Source organism: Teleopsis dalmanni, chromosome 2 (genome assembly GCF_002237135.1).
Source record: "Teleopsis dalmanni isolate 2A chromosome 2, ASM223713v2, whole genome shotgun sequence".
Classification (NCBI taxonomy): Eukaryota; Metazoa; Arthropoda; class Insecta; order Diptera; family Diopsidae; genus Teleopsis; species Teleopsis dalmanni.
In genome coordinates, this window is record NC_051847.1 from 71,653,954 (window position 1) to 71,676,338 (window position 22,385).

The 22,385-nt window shown below is 30.6% G+C and overlaps 1 protein-coding gene across 1 annotated transcript in view; it reads left to right on the plus strand.

Moving 5' to 3' along the window:
* The window catches only part of LOC119674821 (retinal homeobox protein Rx), a 150,775-nt gene that overhangs the window by 935 nt on the left and 127,455 nt on the right, over positions 1-22,385 (plus strand). The window contains exon 2 of the mRNA XM_038085979.1: positions 4,132-4,251. Coding sequence (XP_037941907.1) covers positions 4,132-4,251 — 120 coding nt within the window. The remainder of the gene's footprint in view (positions 1-4,131; positions 4,252-22,385) is intronic.

Sequence of the window (22,385 nt, forward strand, 5' to 3'; positions counted from 1 at the left end):
TTTTTTCTATCAATTCAATATAAAATTTTTTTAATTAAAAAAATATTGAGATGTAGTTTAATTGGGCCGCCAGCCAGTATATATTATCTATGTGTATACCCGTCTGTTTTGCTTTAACATAACTGTGAGATCTATCTTATACACGGTTGTGAAACATGGAATCACTCTATACATATAGAAAGAAAAATGTAAGTTTTTCACAACAAGTGTCTACTTAGAACTCTCAAAATATGTTGGACAGATCGACTCAAAAATCAGCACAAAATAAGATAAAAATAAGAAAGTGGAAGTGAATAAGCTATTCGCTTAGAAAACCAAGGGATTGCAAGCATTGGCATGGAAGACACAAGACAGCAGAAGACTTGGTACGCCAACGAAAACGTGAAAAAGAACGGTCGAAAATGAGTAAGCACTAATGAGAAGAGCACCAAATAGATTCAGATTTAGAAGAATTATTCAGGCTCTATGCCCCACTGAGGCAAATGAATAATAGTAGTAGTAGTAGTAATATCTCTTGAGACCAACTTTCGTGATTTCTTCGTAATTAACCGTGTTTTCGGTTTTAAGGTTTGTAGAATACTTCCAAAACGAATCAACAGATGTCTTCCGAAAATATATTAATTGTAATTAAAAAATAAGAATCTGGTGCTGAAGATGTAAACATGTGTCAAAGCAGATGTGTTAACAATTTTCACGTTCGAATATAGAGATCAAAATGGGTTTCACTGTACCAAAAAATTTGGAGCTTTCTTAAGCTGTTATATACCTTATACTATTATATATACCCACATTAGGAGGATGTTCTGTTATAGTTTTATTCATATCCATTTGTCATCATATCGGGCTTGTATTTTATCATTAAAAATATAATATTAATATTTTATATATACTTTATTAAACCCATATCCTTACGTTCGAATAGTAATGAATAGACAACAACAAATATTTTAATTAATTTATTGAAGTTTGGCTGACTATACAACGTTGTTTCCAATATTACTAAGTACTTATCATCCGTGGTCTAAGGAAATATTCGAATTTTTTAAATAGTTTGTAGTCCGTATATAATTTGTTTGGACTGCAAGTATCAGGCCAGAAATTCTATTATATATCTAAGAATTATAGGTGCTATTGCACAGAAATATATATTTTCGTAAGTACTGTTTCGTAAATATTCGCTATCATTGGTCTCTGGATGTTTTTAGGTCAACCTATCAATATTTATGTATTTTTTTGAAGTAACAGAGATTTAACACTTGTTGATTGAAATCGAAACTGACCCATTAATTAACCCATTTTAATCCACTTTTTATAATTTTTAATAAAAAAAAAATATTCATCTCTTATGAATTTTTATTTTTAGGAGAATTATCTCTATTTTTAGGATTAACCCAAAAGATATATTATTCAATATATTATCATTAAATATAGATTACGATAAAGTTGAATAATATATTTAACTTTTATGAATTTTTTATTTATAGAAGAATTATCTGTATATGTAGGACTTTTATCTAAATGATTAATTATTCAAAATATAATCATGATTAATAGCGAATGTACACAATATGATCCTTATGTGAGAAAAAAAATTAACTTTGTGTAATTTTTATATCTCATGTACCCCACTAAAGTAATAAAATACTAACCCATTTTAGCCATTTTAAAGTATTTCAATACCCAAGAAAGTATAGATCATATCATATATGATCTGATCACTATAAATTTTTTTTACAGTAAAAAGGAAGGATGAACCTACAACGTAAAAATATAACTGCATAATTTTCACCTACTCAACTTTAGTTTTTTCAAAGTTTGAAATCCCTTTTTTTATTGTCGGAAAATACTTGAGAAAAGTGCTCCCAAATATTGGGAAATGAGAAAAAATAAAGACCACTAACCCTTACTACCCTTAATAGTAAAATATTTATTAACATTTTAGAAATAGTTTGAGCAATTAAAATTGTTTATATTTAAATACTAATTAGAACCAATAGTTGAAAAAAAATCCAAATTATACATTTAAGTTTATCATTTCTATTTATAATTTGGGTTCATTATAAAATTATATTAAAATTCTGAAATTTTCGCAATGGTAATTCTTGTACCAGCGATTCAAATGGATCCATTTAGGCCTATTGCATCTTTGTGTTTTGAACCTTTATCTTGAACCTTTAGCAAAGCTTTAATTGCTATTGAATGCAAGTTTTTTGCCAAGATTTTCGAAATAGGAGGCCTCCAGAGCAGTAAAGCGGGAAGAAGCCTCGCTTGTGTTTTTAGAAGTATTTTTAAAAAAAATAATTTATGCTTTACCTCAACTTTTGCATATATACACTTAATTGCAGTTGAATGAAATTTTGTAAATTCTGTTACTAAAATACTTATATCTTATTTCTTTCTTATTTCTGATTCGTAAGCTATTTTTAAATAATAATTTGACAGGCACTTTACATATAACGTATACTAATATAAAGAAACTATTAAAGTAAAAATTTTTACTGTACAAATTCAATTTTGATTTTACCAACCCATGGATCTCAGATTTAGGCTCAAATAATACATCATAAGAGAATGGCTGAAAATACCAACTTAAAGGTGACCAGAAAGTAATACGAAACCGGTTCCGGTAAGGCAGCTTAATAAGTCTCTCAAAAAAGCTGTGTTTTAGTCCGTATACTACATATTGATATGTTATGACATTTGATACGAATTGGGTACGCCATTCCTACGACATTCGTCTGGACGGTGCATAAATGATTCTATTTCCTGCCCACAAAAATAAAAACCCATGGATTGTTACATATCATATCCCTTTAAGCTCCCATTCAATAATATTAAATTAGACATTTTATTAAAATTAGTGGGACAATTTCCACGTGCAACACAGCCAATAAATAAGTAAATAAATAGAACTTAATCACATTTTGACACATATATAATGTGTAGGACCAGATTATACTATACAAAATTAAAAAACGAGAGTATTTTCGTATGTTTTCTTTAATTACAGACCCTTAATACAAAATAAATTCACTTTTTAGTAAATAAAAATTCATTTGCATGTAAATGTCTTTTAAAATCTTTAACAAAATAAACTGGGCAATAATAACAACAATTTTACAAAAAAAAAATTGCTTGATTTAATTAACACAAATTGCAACCCTGCACGCGTGCATTTAAATTCCTACGACACACAAACACATATGTTGTATACCTACATAATAATATGTATGGTATATCCTTAACTGTGGCAACATCGTTTGCATATTTTGCATATGGAATGTCACAATTGTTGCATTCGAGAAACTAAAAATTGCTGCTAAATTAAAACTAATTGCCAGTTCCATGTAAAATATTAAATGCAATCAAAGTAATTAAAAACATTTTAATTACATGCCAAAGTAATTCACTGCCTACGGCGAGGTTTGGTGAGTGAACCGATTTATGTCTTCATACACTGACACATAATTGTTTACATTGCGACACTAATTTAATATTTGTCGTTAAACATATTTACAAACAATTTAGGTCAATAATTAACAATTTTGGTACAAATCATGCAAAGTCAAAACTCTCCACTACCAAACGCACACACACACACATATACGCACACGATCATATCCGTATACACACTGACATACTTCGCTCAGTTTGCAGTGCAGCTGTGCTGTGTTGCAGCGGCCATTTTGCATTTTATGGCACGACATACACAAATCGCCCGCCTATCATGACAAATTGTCATTAAAAAAGGATTTCTGTTTTCAAATAGGAAAGTAATTTTTACATATTTTTAAATTGTTGGCATTTTTCACAGGATACAGGGTGTAAGCCACAGCAAGTAATTACGTTATTTATCTTGTTTGAAAACGAGCAGGCATAAATGTCAATTAAATACACTAAATACACTTACGGGGAACTGGTAGGAGGGGCTGTTTAATTCTAAAAACAAACAAATTTAGTTTTTAATATTTTTAAAATCGCTTACAAACTTACATTGCACGCGTGCGGTTAATTGCTTTTATTAAATTTTAATTATGTAATTTTCAGTTTCGAATTTATTTTAATCTAATGAAAATTGAAGTGAATTAAGTTGATTAAAACTATTTGCATGCATGCATAAAATATTTACAGATGCGGACATAACACTTAAGGATACGGCGCGGAAATTTGGACCTGGTGGTCAAACGCTAACGCCACGTCATACCATCGATGCCATACTTGGTCTGAAAAATCGTGCTGAAAATGCTGAAGGTAAGTCAAACGACCTTTTTATGATATGTAAATATTCAAATTAAAAAGGAATTTTATAATATATACAAATTAGTGCATCAGGTAAACAATTTAAAAGCTAACCCTTCCCCTCCAGTACAAGCAAATACATTTGAAATTGACTACGTTTGCTTTTATATTGGATATATGTATATTTTTTTATTTTTTTTTTTTGCACTTTTAGCGTTTTAATTACAGAAAATATCAATTAATTACGCATTTCAATTACGAAATCAATTGAGTTAATTAAAGCCCCGTGGTTTAATTATTTTAGACAACAGCACTAACAACAGCACTAACAACAGCACTAACAACAGCACTAACAACATCACTAATAACATCACTAACACAACAACAACAAACAATTCTAATGCATTTTAATTAGTTTTGACATTTCGTTATTTACAAAACACATACAAACACATATATGCATGCATGCTATTGTGCATAATATATGAGTACAGTATTTTGGTTTTATTCTGCTAATACCAGTACATATTGCAATTTAATCACTCACACAGTCGCACACAGCCATCCACATAACAGTCACACACAGTCAAGGCACATACGCAGAGTCGCATTAGCTGCTCATACAATTCCACATGTCAAATGTGACATTAAAATTCGTTCCTGGCTCAGTCATGGCATTTAATTGCGCCAAAAGGTTTTACATATAATTAAACACATTTACGATTTAATTAAATTGTGTGTTTCATTTCGTGGCCTGTGTAAGTACACAACTCTTGTATTATTAGGAATAATTAACTAAATATTATTTGATTTGTATATAATTGCTTTCGATATCAGCGATCTTATTTGCGCGATTATCAACAATGAACATAGCAAAGTTTAAAAGGAAATACCAGTTATTCGGCACTATAACATTATCCATATTTATTTGAAAAATATTTTTGAACTCACAAGAAAATATTTGAATCCGATCGGGAATTTCCTAGAAACAACTATTAAATGACAAGTTTTTATAGTAACATATATATACTTATTGGTGTCTTATTGGTAATTAAAATCAATATTACAGATTGAGTTCAAAAAATACAATAGACAAAGTCAGGTGGGACCACATGCAAAAACTCCGCTTATGCATATTATAGAATACTTTAATAAAATATCAATACCTCTAGCTCAAAAAGTACCCGGATTTTGTTGTTTGTTAACTACTCTTTAAGTAATAGATCTTTTCCAAACATTTTGTTTTTGTTATGTTGGTACACCCTTTCTTGACATATGGTATAAATTTGAGGTATATCTTTAACTTCAAAAGAAATCTCAAAATATCGATAATTGAAGAAGTCTTGCAGACATGACGATATATCAAAAAATTGATCGATTTCAATATATGGCCATCTATGTAAACATAATTGAACATAGGATTAAAATGTCTTTAACGACATTTTGCGTCCATATCTTAAAGACTTATCGAATAAATTTTAAAGATAAATAGACACATATCACACGTCTCTACAGACGTGAGTCGTCCTTAGCCGCGTCGAGTAGCCTCCGTCAGCCAGCCCGATCAGTTGCTTGCTGTCGCAGTCGTTGATCACCTGACCCTTTCACCGAAGATGCAAAAGTCCTCCACTGCGTTTTTTACCTGACAGCACCGAATCAAACATCTTTCCAGCCGCAGTACCTTTTTCCATTCGCACAACATGACCACGCCAGCGAAACTGCTAAATTTTTGTGCGCTTAACTATGTTAATGTCGCGTTTTAACTCATACAACTCATTGTACCATCTAATTTGATACTCGTAGCCAACGCATAAGGTACCATAGATCTTCCGAAGAATTTTTCTCTCGAATGCTTCTAACGCCTTGTTATCACTGTTGGTAATTGTTCAACTTCTGCACCATACAGTGGGTCAGACATAATTAGAGACTTGTAGAATGTGATTTTTGTTTGTTGAGAAAGGGCTTTATTTCTCAATTGATTACTTAACCAGACATAATATCTGTTGGCAAAAGTGAGTCTAAGTGGAGTCTTTAGTCTGGTATCACTTTTGGTGTTTACAGTGATTTTCAAATAAACAAAGTCTTTCACAACTTCGAACTTATAATTGCCACCAGTAACCTGGATCCCAAGACCCTCAGAAAATTGCTTTATTGACAGAAAGAACTTTGTTCTTATTTACTACAAATTTGCTTCAATCTTAATGTAAAGCGCTCTATTAAGATAATTTCGAGTAAAATATCTTTGATATAATTTTGCTTACATATCTTGAAAACAATACGTAAACAATGTGTACCGATTGCTCTATAGCGAATCTATCTTACAGACAAATAAAAATTTCAATGAAATTTTGAAAATGAAATCTTCAGACAAATGTGTAAAAGCTTTGTGTTATCTTGCGTGTAATAAAATTAGTCTATATATGTCTTGAGTATCGAATGTGTATATGTACGTCACAATGTCCAGATTAAGAAACGGTCGTTGAGTTGTATTATTATTATTTCTGTTATCTAAAATAATTAAGCCACGGAGCTTGATTTAGTAATTGAAATGCCTAATTAATTAATATTTTTTTGTAATTACAGCGCTAACAATTAAAAAACAACAATTTAAATGCATATAGGTATATAGTACAAATAATAATATGATATCGAAACAGTACTGCAACCAACCAAGTTAGTCAACGGATATTTTTCCATTAAACATTCTATATTATATATATTATATATTATGTATTATATATTATAATTATATATTTCAACCTTAAGGAACCTTCATGACCCCTCGCTGAGCCCAGAACTCCTCTTAGATATTTCAATAGTTTGGGTCGTCTTCATTGTTAAGAATATTAACTTTCCAAACATATATAATATAAAAATGCGTATTCAATTACCACATACATTTATCCACTTTCAGTTTATATATATTATATATATATTATATATATATTATATATATATTATATATGTTATATATTATATATGATGTATTATGTATTATACATTATAGTTATATACTTCAACTTTAAGGAACCTTCATGACCTCTCGTTGAGCCCAGAACTCCTCTTAGATATTTCTTTAAAAACAACAAACTAGTTCAACCCATGTTTACTTTGCGGGTGTCTAAGCTATATATACATGTATATATCTCGAAATTAAGGTTTTAGAAAGGTGGGTATATAATTTTTGCTTAACAGGATAAAGATAATTATTAAAACAGCAAGTAATTAAATTAGATCTTAACAAAGTTTGTTTAATTGAAATTATATTTTAACCAAAATACTTCAAAATACATTTGCCAAATCGACTACTAACATTGATTATCATATAAAATTTCATTTAATGGACTTTTAACTACATTCATGTGTATAGAAGCTTGCCAATACTTCGTATTCCGGTGCATTGTCCAATGATTTGCAGCCAAGAAAATTGTGTGGACTTATATATTGATTTCCTTTAATATTTCCTTTGAGATCAATTTTATCAGCTCGTATTTGTGTTTTCGCATGACATATATGATATATCTTATCATATATGATATATATATCCGCAGATATATATATGACTAAAGATATGTAATAAGACATTTTCTTGTAAAATGTTTGAATAAGTATATATGTGTAATGAACATATGATAAAATCTACCTGCTTGTATATATGTCTTATCTGGTAATAAAGAAAATTTGATCAAATAAACTAAATTGAACTATAAATCATTCAAAAAACAGTTAATAATTTTGTTGTAGAAAATAATATAAAATTTTTTGTCATTATTGCAAATAAACGAGTTACTCTTTATAAATGAGTTAAGGTGCAATAAAGTTATAATCATAGGGATATGTACTAGTTTTATATATTAGTGAAAGGATAAGCCGAATTAACTTAATCCTTTTAGTTTTCTCATCAAAAATTTGTGTGTTATCAAATGCCGTGCATCTAAAAGTTTTAAAGAAATTGCTGAAGTCTAAGGTCTCAATATGTTTGGTGGCACGGCCCGGGCACCGTTGGTGGAGTGAGGGTGTGATAGTTCAATCTAAATCCACCTACAATTTCCTACAAAACGTTATTTAACTTAAGCCGAAGAAAGCAAATTATCTGCGATTGCATACGCCCATCAGAGCCATTAAAAAGTGCTAATATAATTTTGTGATTGTGTTTACTGATTTTCAATGAATTTGTGTACCCAGTTTAGTGCTTTTTGCACCTTCGCCTTTATCTCAATTTTTATTTGATTTCACATTTCACTCTGCCGTGTTGCCAACTGTCGTGTTTCATGTCTGAAAATTGTGTTTGAGCCATAATTGCAATCGATTGATAAACATTGGCCAAAAAAACAAAAAAAAAACTCATGGAAAACAGTGAACAGTGGAAATAAATTGCACTTTCCTTATCAACTTATCTTGTGCATGAGTCTTATGCGATTATGATTACCCTTGTTAACATATTTTCTTTTCCTCTTCCTGTTCCTTTACATTTCTGTTATTCAACCGTTCAACCGCTCCACTATTCAACCGCTCAACTGTTGACGTTCACCGTTTCAAAGCACGTCATGTTAATTCGCTCACCGGGTCTGCGAGGGGCTAACAACGCAACCCTATCGCAAATCTATTCCATTTTTTTCTATGTTTTTAATTTCCTTTTACTTCTGTTGATTTGTTTAGTTTTTGTGGTATTTGTCATTGCATTTGTTTTAATTTAATGCTATTTTTTATACTTTATTCTTTGTTTCTACAATTTTGCATTTTGTTGTTGGTTACTGGTTACTGGAAACCAATGGTAATGCGAAAATAATGGGCTTTGATTATGAGGTCCAAGTAAACTCACTTCGTACGTACTTTATTTTATGTAAAATTATTATTTACCCTTATTTACTATTAAAATGTGTAATTTTCCATATTTTTAATTGAGCTTTGCTTATATTGGTTAGCTCGGATATTGCAGTTTTGTGGGTTATAAAACACTAACTATAGTATGATTTATTATTATAGTGATAAAATTTGATTAATTGATGTATAAATTATAACAGAACTTTTATTGTAAAAATACTCTATAATAATATTGCTATTGTTTTGATTTCGTATTTATAATGTAATGATATTAGGAATAAAAGTAGTTGTAATTTCTTTGAAATATTGTATTTCTCTAGTATAGTTAATTAATATCTATTAACTACACATCATAATATGTAATATGAGGAATATTTTGAAAAAAAAAAATTTTGGAAGTGTTCGAATAGAAATGAAAAGACAACAACAAAAATTCTTAGTTAATTTATTGAAGCTTGGCTGACCATACAACGCTGTTTCGATGAGTACTGTTTTTGCCAAGTACTCTTCATCAGTAATCTTAGGAAATAATCGAATTTTATTGAATTAGTTTGTAGTCCGTATATAATTTGATTGGACTGTAAGTGCCAGACTCTTAGAACTAGTGACTGTCGAATTAGAAACGATGAGTAATCGTGTTTTTTTACAAGTAATCGAGGCTTTACACAAGCTTTCAAAATATAAATATATGTTTTATATATCCATTAAACATTCAATTAATAAAATTGAGCATTCAAATTAGAAACGATGAGTAATCGTGTTTTTCCACAAGTAACCGAGGCTGTAGACAAGCTTTGGAAATATATATATATATATATGTTTCATATATCCATCATGCATTCAATTAATAAAAACAGAGATTTTATTAAATACTCACTTCCTAAGTGCGTTTGTTTATAGCTCAGCAGTTGCTTTTTTACATTTTGCATATTATTTCGGTAATTTCCCTTGTGGGAAATTTATTTTTAAGAGTTGCATTCGACATTTTTGGTCTAATTTTTCTTACTTTATTTTTAAGTAAGTTATAACACGGAAGCTCTTTGCATGGTTAATGAAATATACTGTGTGGAAACATGCTATTAACTTCTTTGTCAATCGGGGACTACTCTAGATCGTAAGACTTGTGAGAACGACAAATTTCTAGTAGCGTTATATGTTTAAGATAGTTAGAAAAGATAAAACATTGCGTACAATGTTGCTTTAAATATTTAAGGTTTTTATTTTATAAAATGTTCTAAAAGTCACAAATTAATTTTTAATTCAAGGGCAAATTAATTTTTAAAAGGGCATGGTCATCAATTGTCCATGGGTATCGAATATCTGGGAACGGTTCTGAAGAAGAAATAGAAGGGCATGGTCGTCAATTGTCCATGGGCATCGAATATCTGGGAACGGTTCTGAAGAAGAAATAGAACTAAAATTTATAATCAATTTGACAACAAAATATTATACTTAAACAAAAAACAACTGAACTCATTTGCATTTCACAGTTACTTATTTAAAACCCTTCCTTTTTCTAAACTTTAAAAATAAAAATAATAAAAGAAATGTTAATAAAATGACGTCAGTGATTGGAATTGAATATATATTTTCATCAAATGAATCACGCAGATAAAGAAATTAATATGAAAATAAAATTATTAAAATTTTACAAGTAATTTAGCTAATTGACTTAATGGAACGAAGCCATGAATAATGAATTCATTAGTTTTATTAAGCAATTACACGCATAATTAAAATAGTTACAAACTTAATTTCTCATAAAAAAAAAGACCAAACAAACGAAAAATGAATGCGATAAAAGCAAACTTTTTTAATTAAAATGCATTAATAATAATCTCATCATCGCATTAAATAATAAAAATCAATTAATTAATCATTATATTTTTCCACATCAATATTCAGCGCTTTGCTCTCTCTCTCTCTCCCTCTCTCTATCTGCCACATAGGCACTCAACATAAGCCAGCCAGTTCGCCGCTAAACTAATTGCTTAATAATTTTATTAAAAGTCTAAAATCAATTAAGCGCAACATGAGTTGGCCGCATGTGAAATCATTAAAATGGCTACTGTAGGTGTCGCTTTAAAGAGGAAGAGAATTCAATAATAAAAAAAATGAATACAAAAAATAATTCATAAAATAAAATAATAATTAACAAATAAAGAAACAAGTTTTCAATGCAACAGAATTAATTAAATTACTTGCATATTTTTTCGAAGTTGAAAACTTGAGATAAACGCGTTCCTAAACAAGTTGAGACGTCTTTCAAAGTGCTAATCCTGACAGCTGCTGTCAAATCGCAACTAAACGTAAGTAATTTATTTGAAGAAGAAAAAAATTATTTTAACAATTAATGAAGTCATTTATTGCATAGAGCAGAGTTGGAACATTGTATGGATGAAGTGTTAAAGAGAGGCAGTGAAGACTAATTTATATATTAAAAGAACTTTCAAAAGACAGAGATGAAATATACGTATATGGATGTATGGATCTTTGGCAGGTCTCGATTCTTTTATACCGATCTCCAAAAAAAATGTTTGGCTACACTAACATCAACACAAATGAGTTTCAGATGTCAATTTGTGGAATCAATTAATGAAAGTGCTTTCTTAATGTATAATATCTATTTATGGACATACTATGAAAAAGTGTTAGACCCTAAATAGAACCTGCTGAATAACAAAAAAAAAAGGTGGAGAAGTGAAATCGAAAACACTTACTAGATGAAAACTCGTGTCAAATACGAAAAGTGCTCGTAGAAGTATTAGGAGCGATCGAACTTATCATTTCCAGGTGGTTAAACGCCTGGAATAATCTATAAGCAAGAAAATTAGTTATCGTATGATCTGATGTCGAAAAAAGTTAAAAGGTGATTTTTCACTTGTGAACAGCTAATGGAGCGACAAAAAATTAATAGTTTTCTGCATCGTAAAATCATAATTGATATGAAGTAGATATTTTATGACAATCGAAAGAACAAGATATCTTATGTCTTATATCCGTGTATGCATTAACATCAAAGCCGAAACAGTGTATTAATACTTTCAAAGTTACGCTATCTATTTAAAGCGAGAATGTCCATAATTTTTTAACGTGAATACCTAGAGTTGAGGCTTGACACCTCAGTGCTCTTAAAACACATTTCAGTACTGAGACAATATAAAATGATGATGATATTTCCTATTGGAATTTTAAAGAACTCTGCTGGCTCCAATTGAAGCTATATCTTTGGACACAATTTCCTCCTTGAGAAGGAACGAAGCACAACACCGGAGTCACAACCTTCGGTGTAAAATGAAACTCTACGTCGAAGGATAATGAATATAGTCATTCTACTGTCGTAGCTTAGCGTTTCACTCACAGACACCATGATATTTCCATTAAAAGAGGCAACCTCCGTTGGTCAGGCCAACGGATCGGGTGCCGAAATAAAATTCACTTACTACCATTTCTGCTCCAAACAATTACTAAGCACCAATTACTGGATTTTGTGTCACATCTTACAACAGTCACGCTTTACCTCTGGGATATTGTAACCTCAATCCCCCGAGGGAGTGTGAAGAGATCAGAAAGGTATTATTAACTATAAGATAAAAAAGCCATCAACGAATATCTATATCGAACAAAATTGATGCGTTTGGGATGTGTATGAAAAGAGAATATGAGAAAGTTATTTTACTTTACGCTTCGCACGTTGCAAAATTAGTCCGAACATATTCGGATATCTTGCAAAATTAATCACAACAGACCCGGCAACAGTCGGCCCAACTAACAGCACTCCCGTTCTTTCGATCAATCCAAAAACTGGATCGATTAGTTGATTGAAAAATGGGAAACTACATTAAGGATGCAAAAAATGAAAAATCTTATAGGAAAGAATGTTTGAGTATTAAACGATAAAATATAAAAAAAATATTCAATCAAAAGAAAACTCCAATCCAACCATTTTTATTATACCAAAATGGGTTCATCTGTAAACCAAATTTTATTCCATTAACGAGTTCCAATTTCTGATCTGATAAGAAATTGTTCACGTTATCTCGCCTTGTTTCGATTTTGAGAATATTGCATAGGTGATCATAAGTTCATCGATTACTACATTATCTGTTTCTTCTAATACTTTTAATTTTTAACTTATATTGGAAGCAATAAAAACAACAATGATGGGTCTAAATATTTATAAGCTGTCAGTTTTCAACACTGTTCACAGTAGTAGCAGTGCTACTAAGATGAGAATGAAATCTCTAAGCACACTTAATATATATTCGAGTCAAGTTAAACATTAACTGCATGTATAAGTAAAGCTTAAGGGTTCAGTTATACAAATCATTTGTCAATTGTGAATGTCATTACATCTACAACAAGTGTTGCCAAATTCTAAAGAAAATCTCTAAAAAACAACCCTTTTAATCACAGCAGTTCCCAATTTAAGTAGATCTTCTATAGCAAACTTATTGAAATAAAATATCCATATATTATCATTTCCTATATACCTAACAAAAGCTATAATTAAAATCAAATCATATAAGATTATTACTATTGTTTAATATAAAATACTTAATTATTGCAAATCATTATCAAATTGGTAAATCACAGTAGCTCTTAAATATTATAATTTTGATTTGAAAGACTTATTTAACTGTCATTTTACATGCATTCCTGTAAATTAATTATCATTTCAAATTAAAATAGTTTTTTATATATATATATTTTTTTTTTGTCCCATTTAAAAGCTAAAACCCATGGACAATGCTAGATACAAACTGTCAAAAACCATTTAAAATGACAGCTTAAGGTTGCTTGACCGCATTAAATTCCGATTTGCTACATATTTTGAAGCAAGTCAACTCTTCAACTTAGTTTAATTTTTATATTCCATAGGTTGGACCGGCTTACTACTACCTCTCATACTTATGAGGAACATTCAAGTTATTGCCAAATTATTGTTGCAAATATTTTCATTTAATCGTTAATTTTGTAAGCGGTTAATTGAAACGCCAGTAAAAGGTTAATACCTCCTAACAATGCATAAAGCCAACTTAAGTGGTTGTTATTGTGGCGGCTGCTGTTGGTATTATTTAAGTAGAGTCCACAACGAATACACTTAAGTAGACAGCTCAACGCATCCTTTAGAGCCTACGAAAAATTACTCCAACAATTTCTTATTGTAGTTATTGTAATTGTTGGTATTGCTGTTGTTGTTAGTGTTGTTGTTGTTGCTGTCGATATTTTTGAAAACGTCGTAGTTGCAATTAGCCAACACTATAACCATTGACGGTGCTACTTCTGCAGCTTCTTTGGTTGCTGCTGATTCCACTCTCTCAAATCTTCGCTTTTTGTTTTCTTTAAATGCATTTATTGGCATTATAAGCCCATCATTAAGATCAAGATAAATGCATTTATTGATCAACTGACGCAGCATTAAATTGAGCTTAATAATGTTAATGAATAATAATGCGTGGTCAAAACGTTTGAGCCACTTCTCTGTCCATTTGTGTAAATAAGCTGTTGTTGGTATATTGGACTACGAGTGTATACCCGACATATATTATACATGTCTAAGCTGTTCAAAAAAATCCTTACTTTGATTGACACATCGCTGTGGCTTGTTGTGAGTTTTGATATACGAATAAGTTAAATCGAAATCTTAAGTGAATTAAAAATGTTGTACCATAAATTTATATGTTATATTGTATTTCATATCACAGTGTTATTAGATTTTTAAACTTCAAAAAGAAATATTTTATTTGTATTTTTATTTCCTTTAACGATGCCATATCATGCAAATCATGTCAACGTAGGCGGAAAAATTTAATTGCATGGAAACATTTAGATGTCTATATAGCAATATTTAATCATTACTGATTTTTCCTTCTACAGTATAACAAAATAATATTTATTGTAATGGATTATAGAAACGATCCTTTAAACTTTGATTACTTTAAAGACTAAAAAAACTATGTCGAGGTAAATAGATATCATTAGCATAAGTATTCCCAGTCTCCTGGTCGATAAATTTCATTTATTCAAACTCTATCAACCGTCTAAAAATAACTATATTATTGCAACCCATAACCCGCATAACATTAGACCGCTATATATTTGACACATTCAATCAACTTGATGTTAAAGTTATTGAATTAAAATTGTGGGCAGATAGAAAAATCATTTCAAAATAAGCAAATTATATTAATTTTGTTAAATTTAATATTTCTTAATTTATTTCTCAATACAGACAATCTACTAGTTAATAAGTTCATTTATTCTTACTAGGTAACTTCTACATATGGATATTATACGGTGTAATTAAGGTGTAATATTTGATCTATATATAGTATATATATGTAGTATATATTTTTCAACAAATGATAAAGCATATACAAAAATTTTTCAAAGTAACACTTTAAGTCGAAAAAATTATAACTTGTATAATATAATAACTTCATGAAATGTAAATATAAATCTACATGAATAGATTTCAAGTAAATGAGATATGTTACTGGATATTATTATTATATTTCATTATATTATTATAGTATTATATTTCAGAGTAGAAATATAATAAAATGAGATATGTATATATTTCATATATATATCTCAGAAATATAAATATAAATCTACATGAGTAGATTTCAAGTAAATGAGATATGTTACTGGATATTATTATTATATTTCATTATATTATTATAGTATTATATTTCAGATCAAGAAAAAGTAATATATAATGTATAAATAATATTATATCTTTTAGTACTTTTGTAGAAAGTATGAGTTTAATGTATTTTCAATGTATTTTAAGGAGTTATATTAAACCACTTACCTAGAAATTTTTCTCGGCTCCTCTTGATGATACCTTCCATAGTTACCACAGTTATACCTGAAATATAACAGACTGAGAAAATTAATTTTAATTAATTATTTTATATTGGATTTTTCAAGAACAATCTAGTTAATACAAAGTGTTAAGTCTATATATATTGCTTCTACTTTCTTCAGTACTCACAACACACTCTATTAAACCCCAGCTATATATTGTGTTTCGTGCTATTAGAATTTAACCTTTTCTCACAAATTCTTAGTTGGCACTGTATCAAAATGTCGATATTAATGATTATTAAAGATTTGTTGCATTTTGATGCTAAAATGGACCATATTTTCCATTAGTTCTAGCAATAAAAATTAACCATTATCTTTAAACACCCGCGGATTAATTTTTATATCACCTACTATATAATAATAATACAATAATACAATATTCAATAACCTTATCAGCTGGTTGACGGTTTTTAGTTATGAATACATTAAGACTGAAAGGTTTTCGGATATTCTCATTTAAAATTCGCGCGCTGTATATTTTTCGATATTTTAAGTTTATGTAGTTTGGCAGCACTGTCCTTAATTACTATGCCAAAAATGAGCGCGATCTGTCGGACAGTTCGTTTACGGCAGCTGTTGAAACCAGTTCACCTCAGTAGTGCGTTGCGAAAAAAACAATGGAAAAAAATATTGAACAAAGAGTTTGCATCAAATTTTGTTTTTCGAACGAAATTTCGTGTGCAGAATCGTTGCGAATGCTACAAAAGGCTTATGGGGAATCAGTTTTATCGAAAACTCAAGTTTATGAGTGGTACAAAGCCTTTCAGGACTGTCGTACGACCGTCGAAGACATGCCGCGTTCTGGACGACCTTCGACCTCTACCACCGACGAAAACATTGAAAAGGCAAAGGAAATCGTGTTCAAAAATCCTCATGTGAGTGTTAGAGAGATAGCACGAGAGCTAGGCATCGGTCGTGAGATGGCTCGTTTGATTTTGGTGGACAATTTGTGTATGCGACGTGTCAACGCCCGGCTTGTTCCGATTCACCTCAATTTGTTCAACATTATCAACGATTTTAAGGCCAAACATTCAATAAATACCATCGAACAGCCACCGTATTCACCTGATCTTGCACCGTGTGACTTTTTCCTGTTTCCCAACCTCAAATTACCACTCAGAGGAACGCGTTTTGAATCCATAGAAGACGTAAAACAGAATTCGCAGAGGGAACTCAAAGCCATACCGGAAAGCGCCTATAAAAAATGTTTGATGATTGGAAGAAACGTTGGCATTTGTGTATCGCTTTCTATGGACGCATATTTTGAAGGAGATAAAATAAATATTGATGAAGGTTAAGAATTTTGCGTTTTATTTAAAATTTCCCGAAAACTTTTCGGTCACAATGTAGATCATACATTATTAAATTGTATATAATTATTTAATATAATTAAAATATGTATTTAATTAAATAAAGAAACAACCTATTAAATTAAAATTCCTTAATGTATGAGACACATATATATTTTTGTTTTACGCACTTTCAAAATATATTTAAACCTTAAGGCTAAATTCTTAAACAAGGCTGCTTACAATGCTATATTGCGATCTATACAGATAGGGTCAAAAATAGACAAAGACATTGAAGCCGGAATCTTTTCCACGAACCTAAGGATTAATAAATGCTACCATCTCTCCTATTCTACATCAATATTTCATCCACAAATCTTCGCCATTCTTAGAGCATTTTCTCTTATTTTAAACATGGACTTTTGTGAAAAGGATGTCTATATTCTTACTAAAAGTCAGGCAGCTATTAAAGTTTTAACCGCAGTCTGTATTTCAGCCAGATTAATGCAAGAGTGTAGAGCATTTTTTAACGCACTAAGTAAAAGATCTAAGGTTACTAACGAACTTACTAGACTGTGCGCCTCTTCTACGGATATCCTTATTTCAATCCCTGCACCTGCTAGCTACAGTCAGAGGTTGCTTTGGGAAAATTTTTTAAGACAAGCAAATAATGAGTGGGCTGATTCTACCTTAGCAGTCAGGGCAAAAGCTGTATTACCAATTTATTCTAAATATAAAATCTCTGATTTTATACGCTGAAATAAATCAAAGGTATCTAGTTTAATATTTGTCTTTACAAGGCGCTAAACCATAAGACGGTATGGAGTTAGGCTCGGCCTACCCTGTAGTATCCTCTATAATGCGTATCTACTGGCTCTGGGAAAAAGGACACCAGAACACCAATTGTGTCTATGTCCAGGCTTAACCAGAACTAGCCTTAAGTTTTTGGATTCTTCCTTCTGTAACACACTCACACTCACACTCACATACTGCATTAGCATTGGCCAGACTCTCGCCTTTATAAATACTTTTAGCTGATTCTAGCTTGTCCTTCTTCTACCCATTACTACGAGGATTTGGAGACTCACAACGGCTTGTTTTAGCTAATTGAGAAAGATTCGTTCCTCTCTCCACTCTCACTAACTAAACTAACAAACTAAACCATAACAACAAAAACTTTTAACTCTGAAGACAAGTGGTAAATTTTGTAATTATTTTTAAATTACTTCACTATTTTAAATTGTTTAAATAAATGTGATTACGAAGTAGATAATACGTTTCAAGCCTTTTCACCATATGGCCAAGAGTTAATCTACAATTCATTTAAACCAATGATACTGACTAACCATTGAGTTAGAGTTTGAAAAGAAATATGGATAATATAAGAGCTTATTTAAAATTACTAAAATGATGAGAATTATAAGAATATTAATTAAATTATACAAAAACTTAAAGCAACAGTTATTATAAAGAGTTCACTGATCTTCAGTCCGAAATTTAAATCCGTTAAAAGGGAGTACCATTTGGCCAAATTGCTTCACAGCGTGCAATAAAACCAATTAAACTACTGCTTTTGCAATAATTAATAAAGAAAGAACAAGAAAAATACAAAACTTGTGAAAAATGTACCTTTTAAATAAAGCACACTCCAATGATACTCATTAAATCCAGGTAGCTCACCTGGAAGCTTAACCCAAAAACCAAGTTTAACTACCTTCTTTGTATAAAAGCAGTGATAGGTGAAACTAATTACTGGAAGCCCACACCGATAGCAAAACAATTACAAACCAATGGCAACTTAATTAATGGAAATAAGACATCTTCTCCGACACTGTTCCCTCTTCCCATCATCACTTCTGCACATCTGCACCTCTTCGAGCATTTCAGCGTTGCTATGAAATTAATGAAATGCTGAACAGCTTGAATTAAAAAATCAGTTAACCAACGAAAGCATTAGATGGGGCAATTAAAGACATCAACTTTGGTTGGAAGTGAAAAAATTATATTGAAAAAAGACAGTAAATAAATTTGGAAGAATTTTAATTAAAGTTTTAATAAATTTTTTTGGTTTTTTGATGTTGTTCTGTGAACAATAATTGCCTAAATTAGAGATAAAATACACAAAAATTAGAAAGTGAAAACAATGTGAGTGACTTGACCGACCGATCATGCAAGTAAAATTTTTTATTATTTTAGGAAACAAAAGACAACAAAAAATTGACTGACATTTGAAGTATTTCACTTAAGAATATTAACAATGCCTAATAGCCGCTAATTACAGTTAACAAATCTTTTAAGAAATTCAAGATGCCTTATGCCACATTTCTATCTACGTCTGCGACTTAATTTGGGTTTTTGATTGATCAAATGGCATAACCGCCTTCACAACAGCAATTAAATTCTTTTAATGTAGAAGATATATTTTAGTGATAATTTCAAAAATGATGGCTGGCTGCTCTATTTTCTTAAAATTTTACCTAACACCGACAGCAGCTCGTCGTCTATGTCTTGTAATTTGACGCTAATCGTGTTAAAAACATGACTTGGCATTTGTTCTTCTGCTGTCTCTGAAATGTTTTCCATTGACGCACACTGCAATTAAATCAAATTGACCTATTAGACAAGACAAAACTCCTTTAAGAGAATTTTCTCAAATGAAAATGTTATAGTTTTACAAATTTATAATAGAATGTAGAGCAAAATTTTCACTTCAAAGATTTTCCTATTGATTTGATATTTGTTTGATACGGTGCGGGGCACTTTACTTAAAGCGTTTGAGGCCAAAAAGAAATGACCAAAAAGTATTTTGACAGCTTATCTTTAAAATCTCATACATACTTTGCTTATTTCCGGGAAATTGTCTTTTTATTCATATACATTTTTCTTTTTTAATAACTATTATTATGCCTTTTAGAGAATTCCACATTAAAGGATTAATTATTTGTCAACTTGTTTGTGGGTGTGTTATTCACATTTGTCTAAAAATTTCTTTTTATCGGAAAAAGTCGGAAACTGAAAGCATTAGGAAAAAAATACTCATCGATTTATATAGGGTTGTATATATATAATAATTTTTAAATCAAAAAAAAAAACCAACTAATAAAAAAAACTTAGTCTTATTCTTATAAAAGAGTGATTAATAATATTAGATGCATAAAAAATTGTTACTTTTCTAAATGTCTAAACGACTTATTTCCCAGACTTGTCTAGAACTAGGCTTTAGCTATTGGGTGTGCAAATCTTCAACACACTCGGCGATACTTCCAGCATTAGCATTGGCCAAAATTTTGCATTTATCAATACCTCTGGCTGATTCTAACATGATCATTCCTACTTACCATTACGAGAAACTGTGGAATCATAACGGCGTTTTAGCTAATCGAAAAGAATCTTTCTTCTATCCACTTCACCTAACCCAATCATCTAAACGTCTAATGTTGGTGAAAATAAGCATATCAAATATTGTTATTTTATTCCGAATCCATTCAGTTTTATCCGCATTTCAATATTTTTTAAACTTGTTAAAATACCTAAACCTTATTTTATTTCCAACATCTTCTCAACTCTTCTGAAAGATCAATCCAGCGATCATGTTAATTCACTATATGATGTTAATGCCATAATAGAGCTGATACTGATCATATGCGCTATTTATCTCGAACTCTTAGAAGACCAAAGATCTTACAAAGAACTTTCCTCTCGTTATTCATTTGGATACGTTGGTTGTCGCTTACTCTAAAACTGTGAAAGATCTTACGAAGATCCATCCTCTCAAAAGTTCAATGGTTGTTAAAGGATTCACATTGTAATTTAACAAATCTTAGTTCTCTCATGGTCCATTTAGAAGCGGTAGTTGTCAGACAAGAGATCTTTTGAAGATCCTTCTTCTCGAATTATAAAATGACAAATTTTAGGTTAAGCAGATAAGGATGAGGGTGTTAGTTGTATTTGTTAGGTGGCTACGGTGCTGCCAAATCAGATTCAAAATATATATTTAATGAAAATTAATTTCAATAATAGTGACTTCGCAGTGACTTTGACAGTGCTTCTAATAAGAAACACTTCTTGAAATTTAACTTTTTCAACACCTAAGCAAAGTTGTCATAAAATACAACTAATAAAAGTTCGAAAAACCTATAAGTATGCATAATAATTTTCTCCATTAGTTTTCTTTACCCATATATCGGGTAAAAACACACCTCAAACTAACTTTCCATTCATTACTTTCACTCACAATTGCAATTTTATGTCAGTTTGTATGATTACGTTAATGGAAATAGCAATTAATTACATTTGCTACCGTCAATTATCCTTTCAAATGGAGTGTTAAGTAAAAATCAATCAAAAAATTAATTTACATTTCACTTCAAATTACCTCGCATTACGTGAAACTACAACAAAAAATTACATTAAATAAATCGAAAAAAGCGTGCAAGGAGGAAAGGCACAGGACTACGAACGAATTGGAGCCGGGCACATCAAAATGCAATTAAACTCTTATGTGTGCCCACCGAACTATAATTACACATTTTTCAAACTATTAATTAGATTTTGCTCCTTTGCTGCGCTAATTTGTACTCGCAAGGAAAAAGGTTTTAATAACTCCGATAAGCAGAAATGCAGACTTAAAAATCATTTTAAGAATTATAAGGATGAATTTATGTAGGATAAGGAGAGTTCCTTGAATTATCGATAGGATTTATTTTTAAAACAAAGTGAAAATAGTTTTCTGCAAGACCTTATTTCTGGTCACAAATCTATTTGAGCTGACATTTCAATAAACTGCAAGGATATTTTTATAAATTAAATCACTTACGTATGGAAAAGGATTAATGCGAGTATACGAATACTCGTCCAAAACTCACTCACAACTGTTAAAGAGTCAATCATTGTTCCATGCTAACACGAATCCCAAATTGTTATGTGTGGCTTTGTTTTAGGTTGAACTGTTCGGGTATCATTATCACCACCCACACGTGCCTCTTGTTTGCGATATCCTATACCGAATACACTATAAGGTTGGAAGAGTGTGACGTGTGCACAAACTCCAGCGCCTAATGACTTCCTTGCATGTCGCTTAATATTTATTTTCCCTTGCCAAATGGCAACCAATTCTCTAATAAGTTAAACCGACTGTTGGCTGAGCATTTAAGCCAG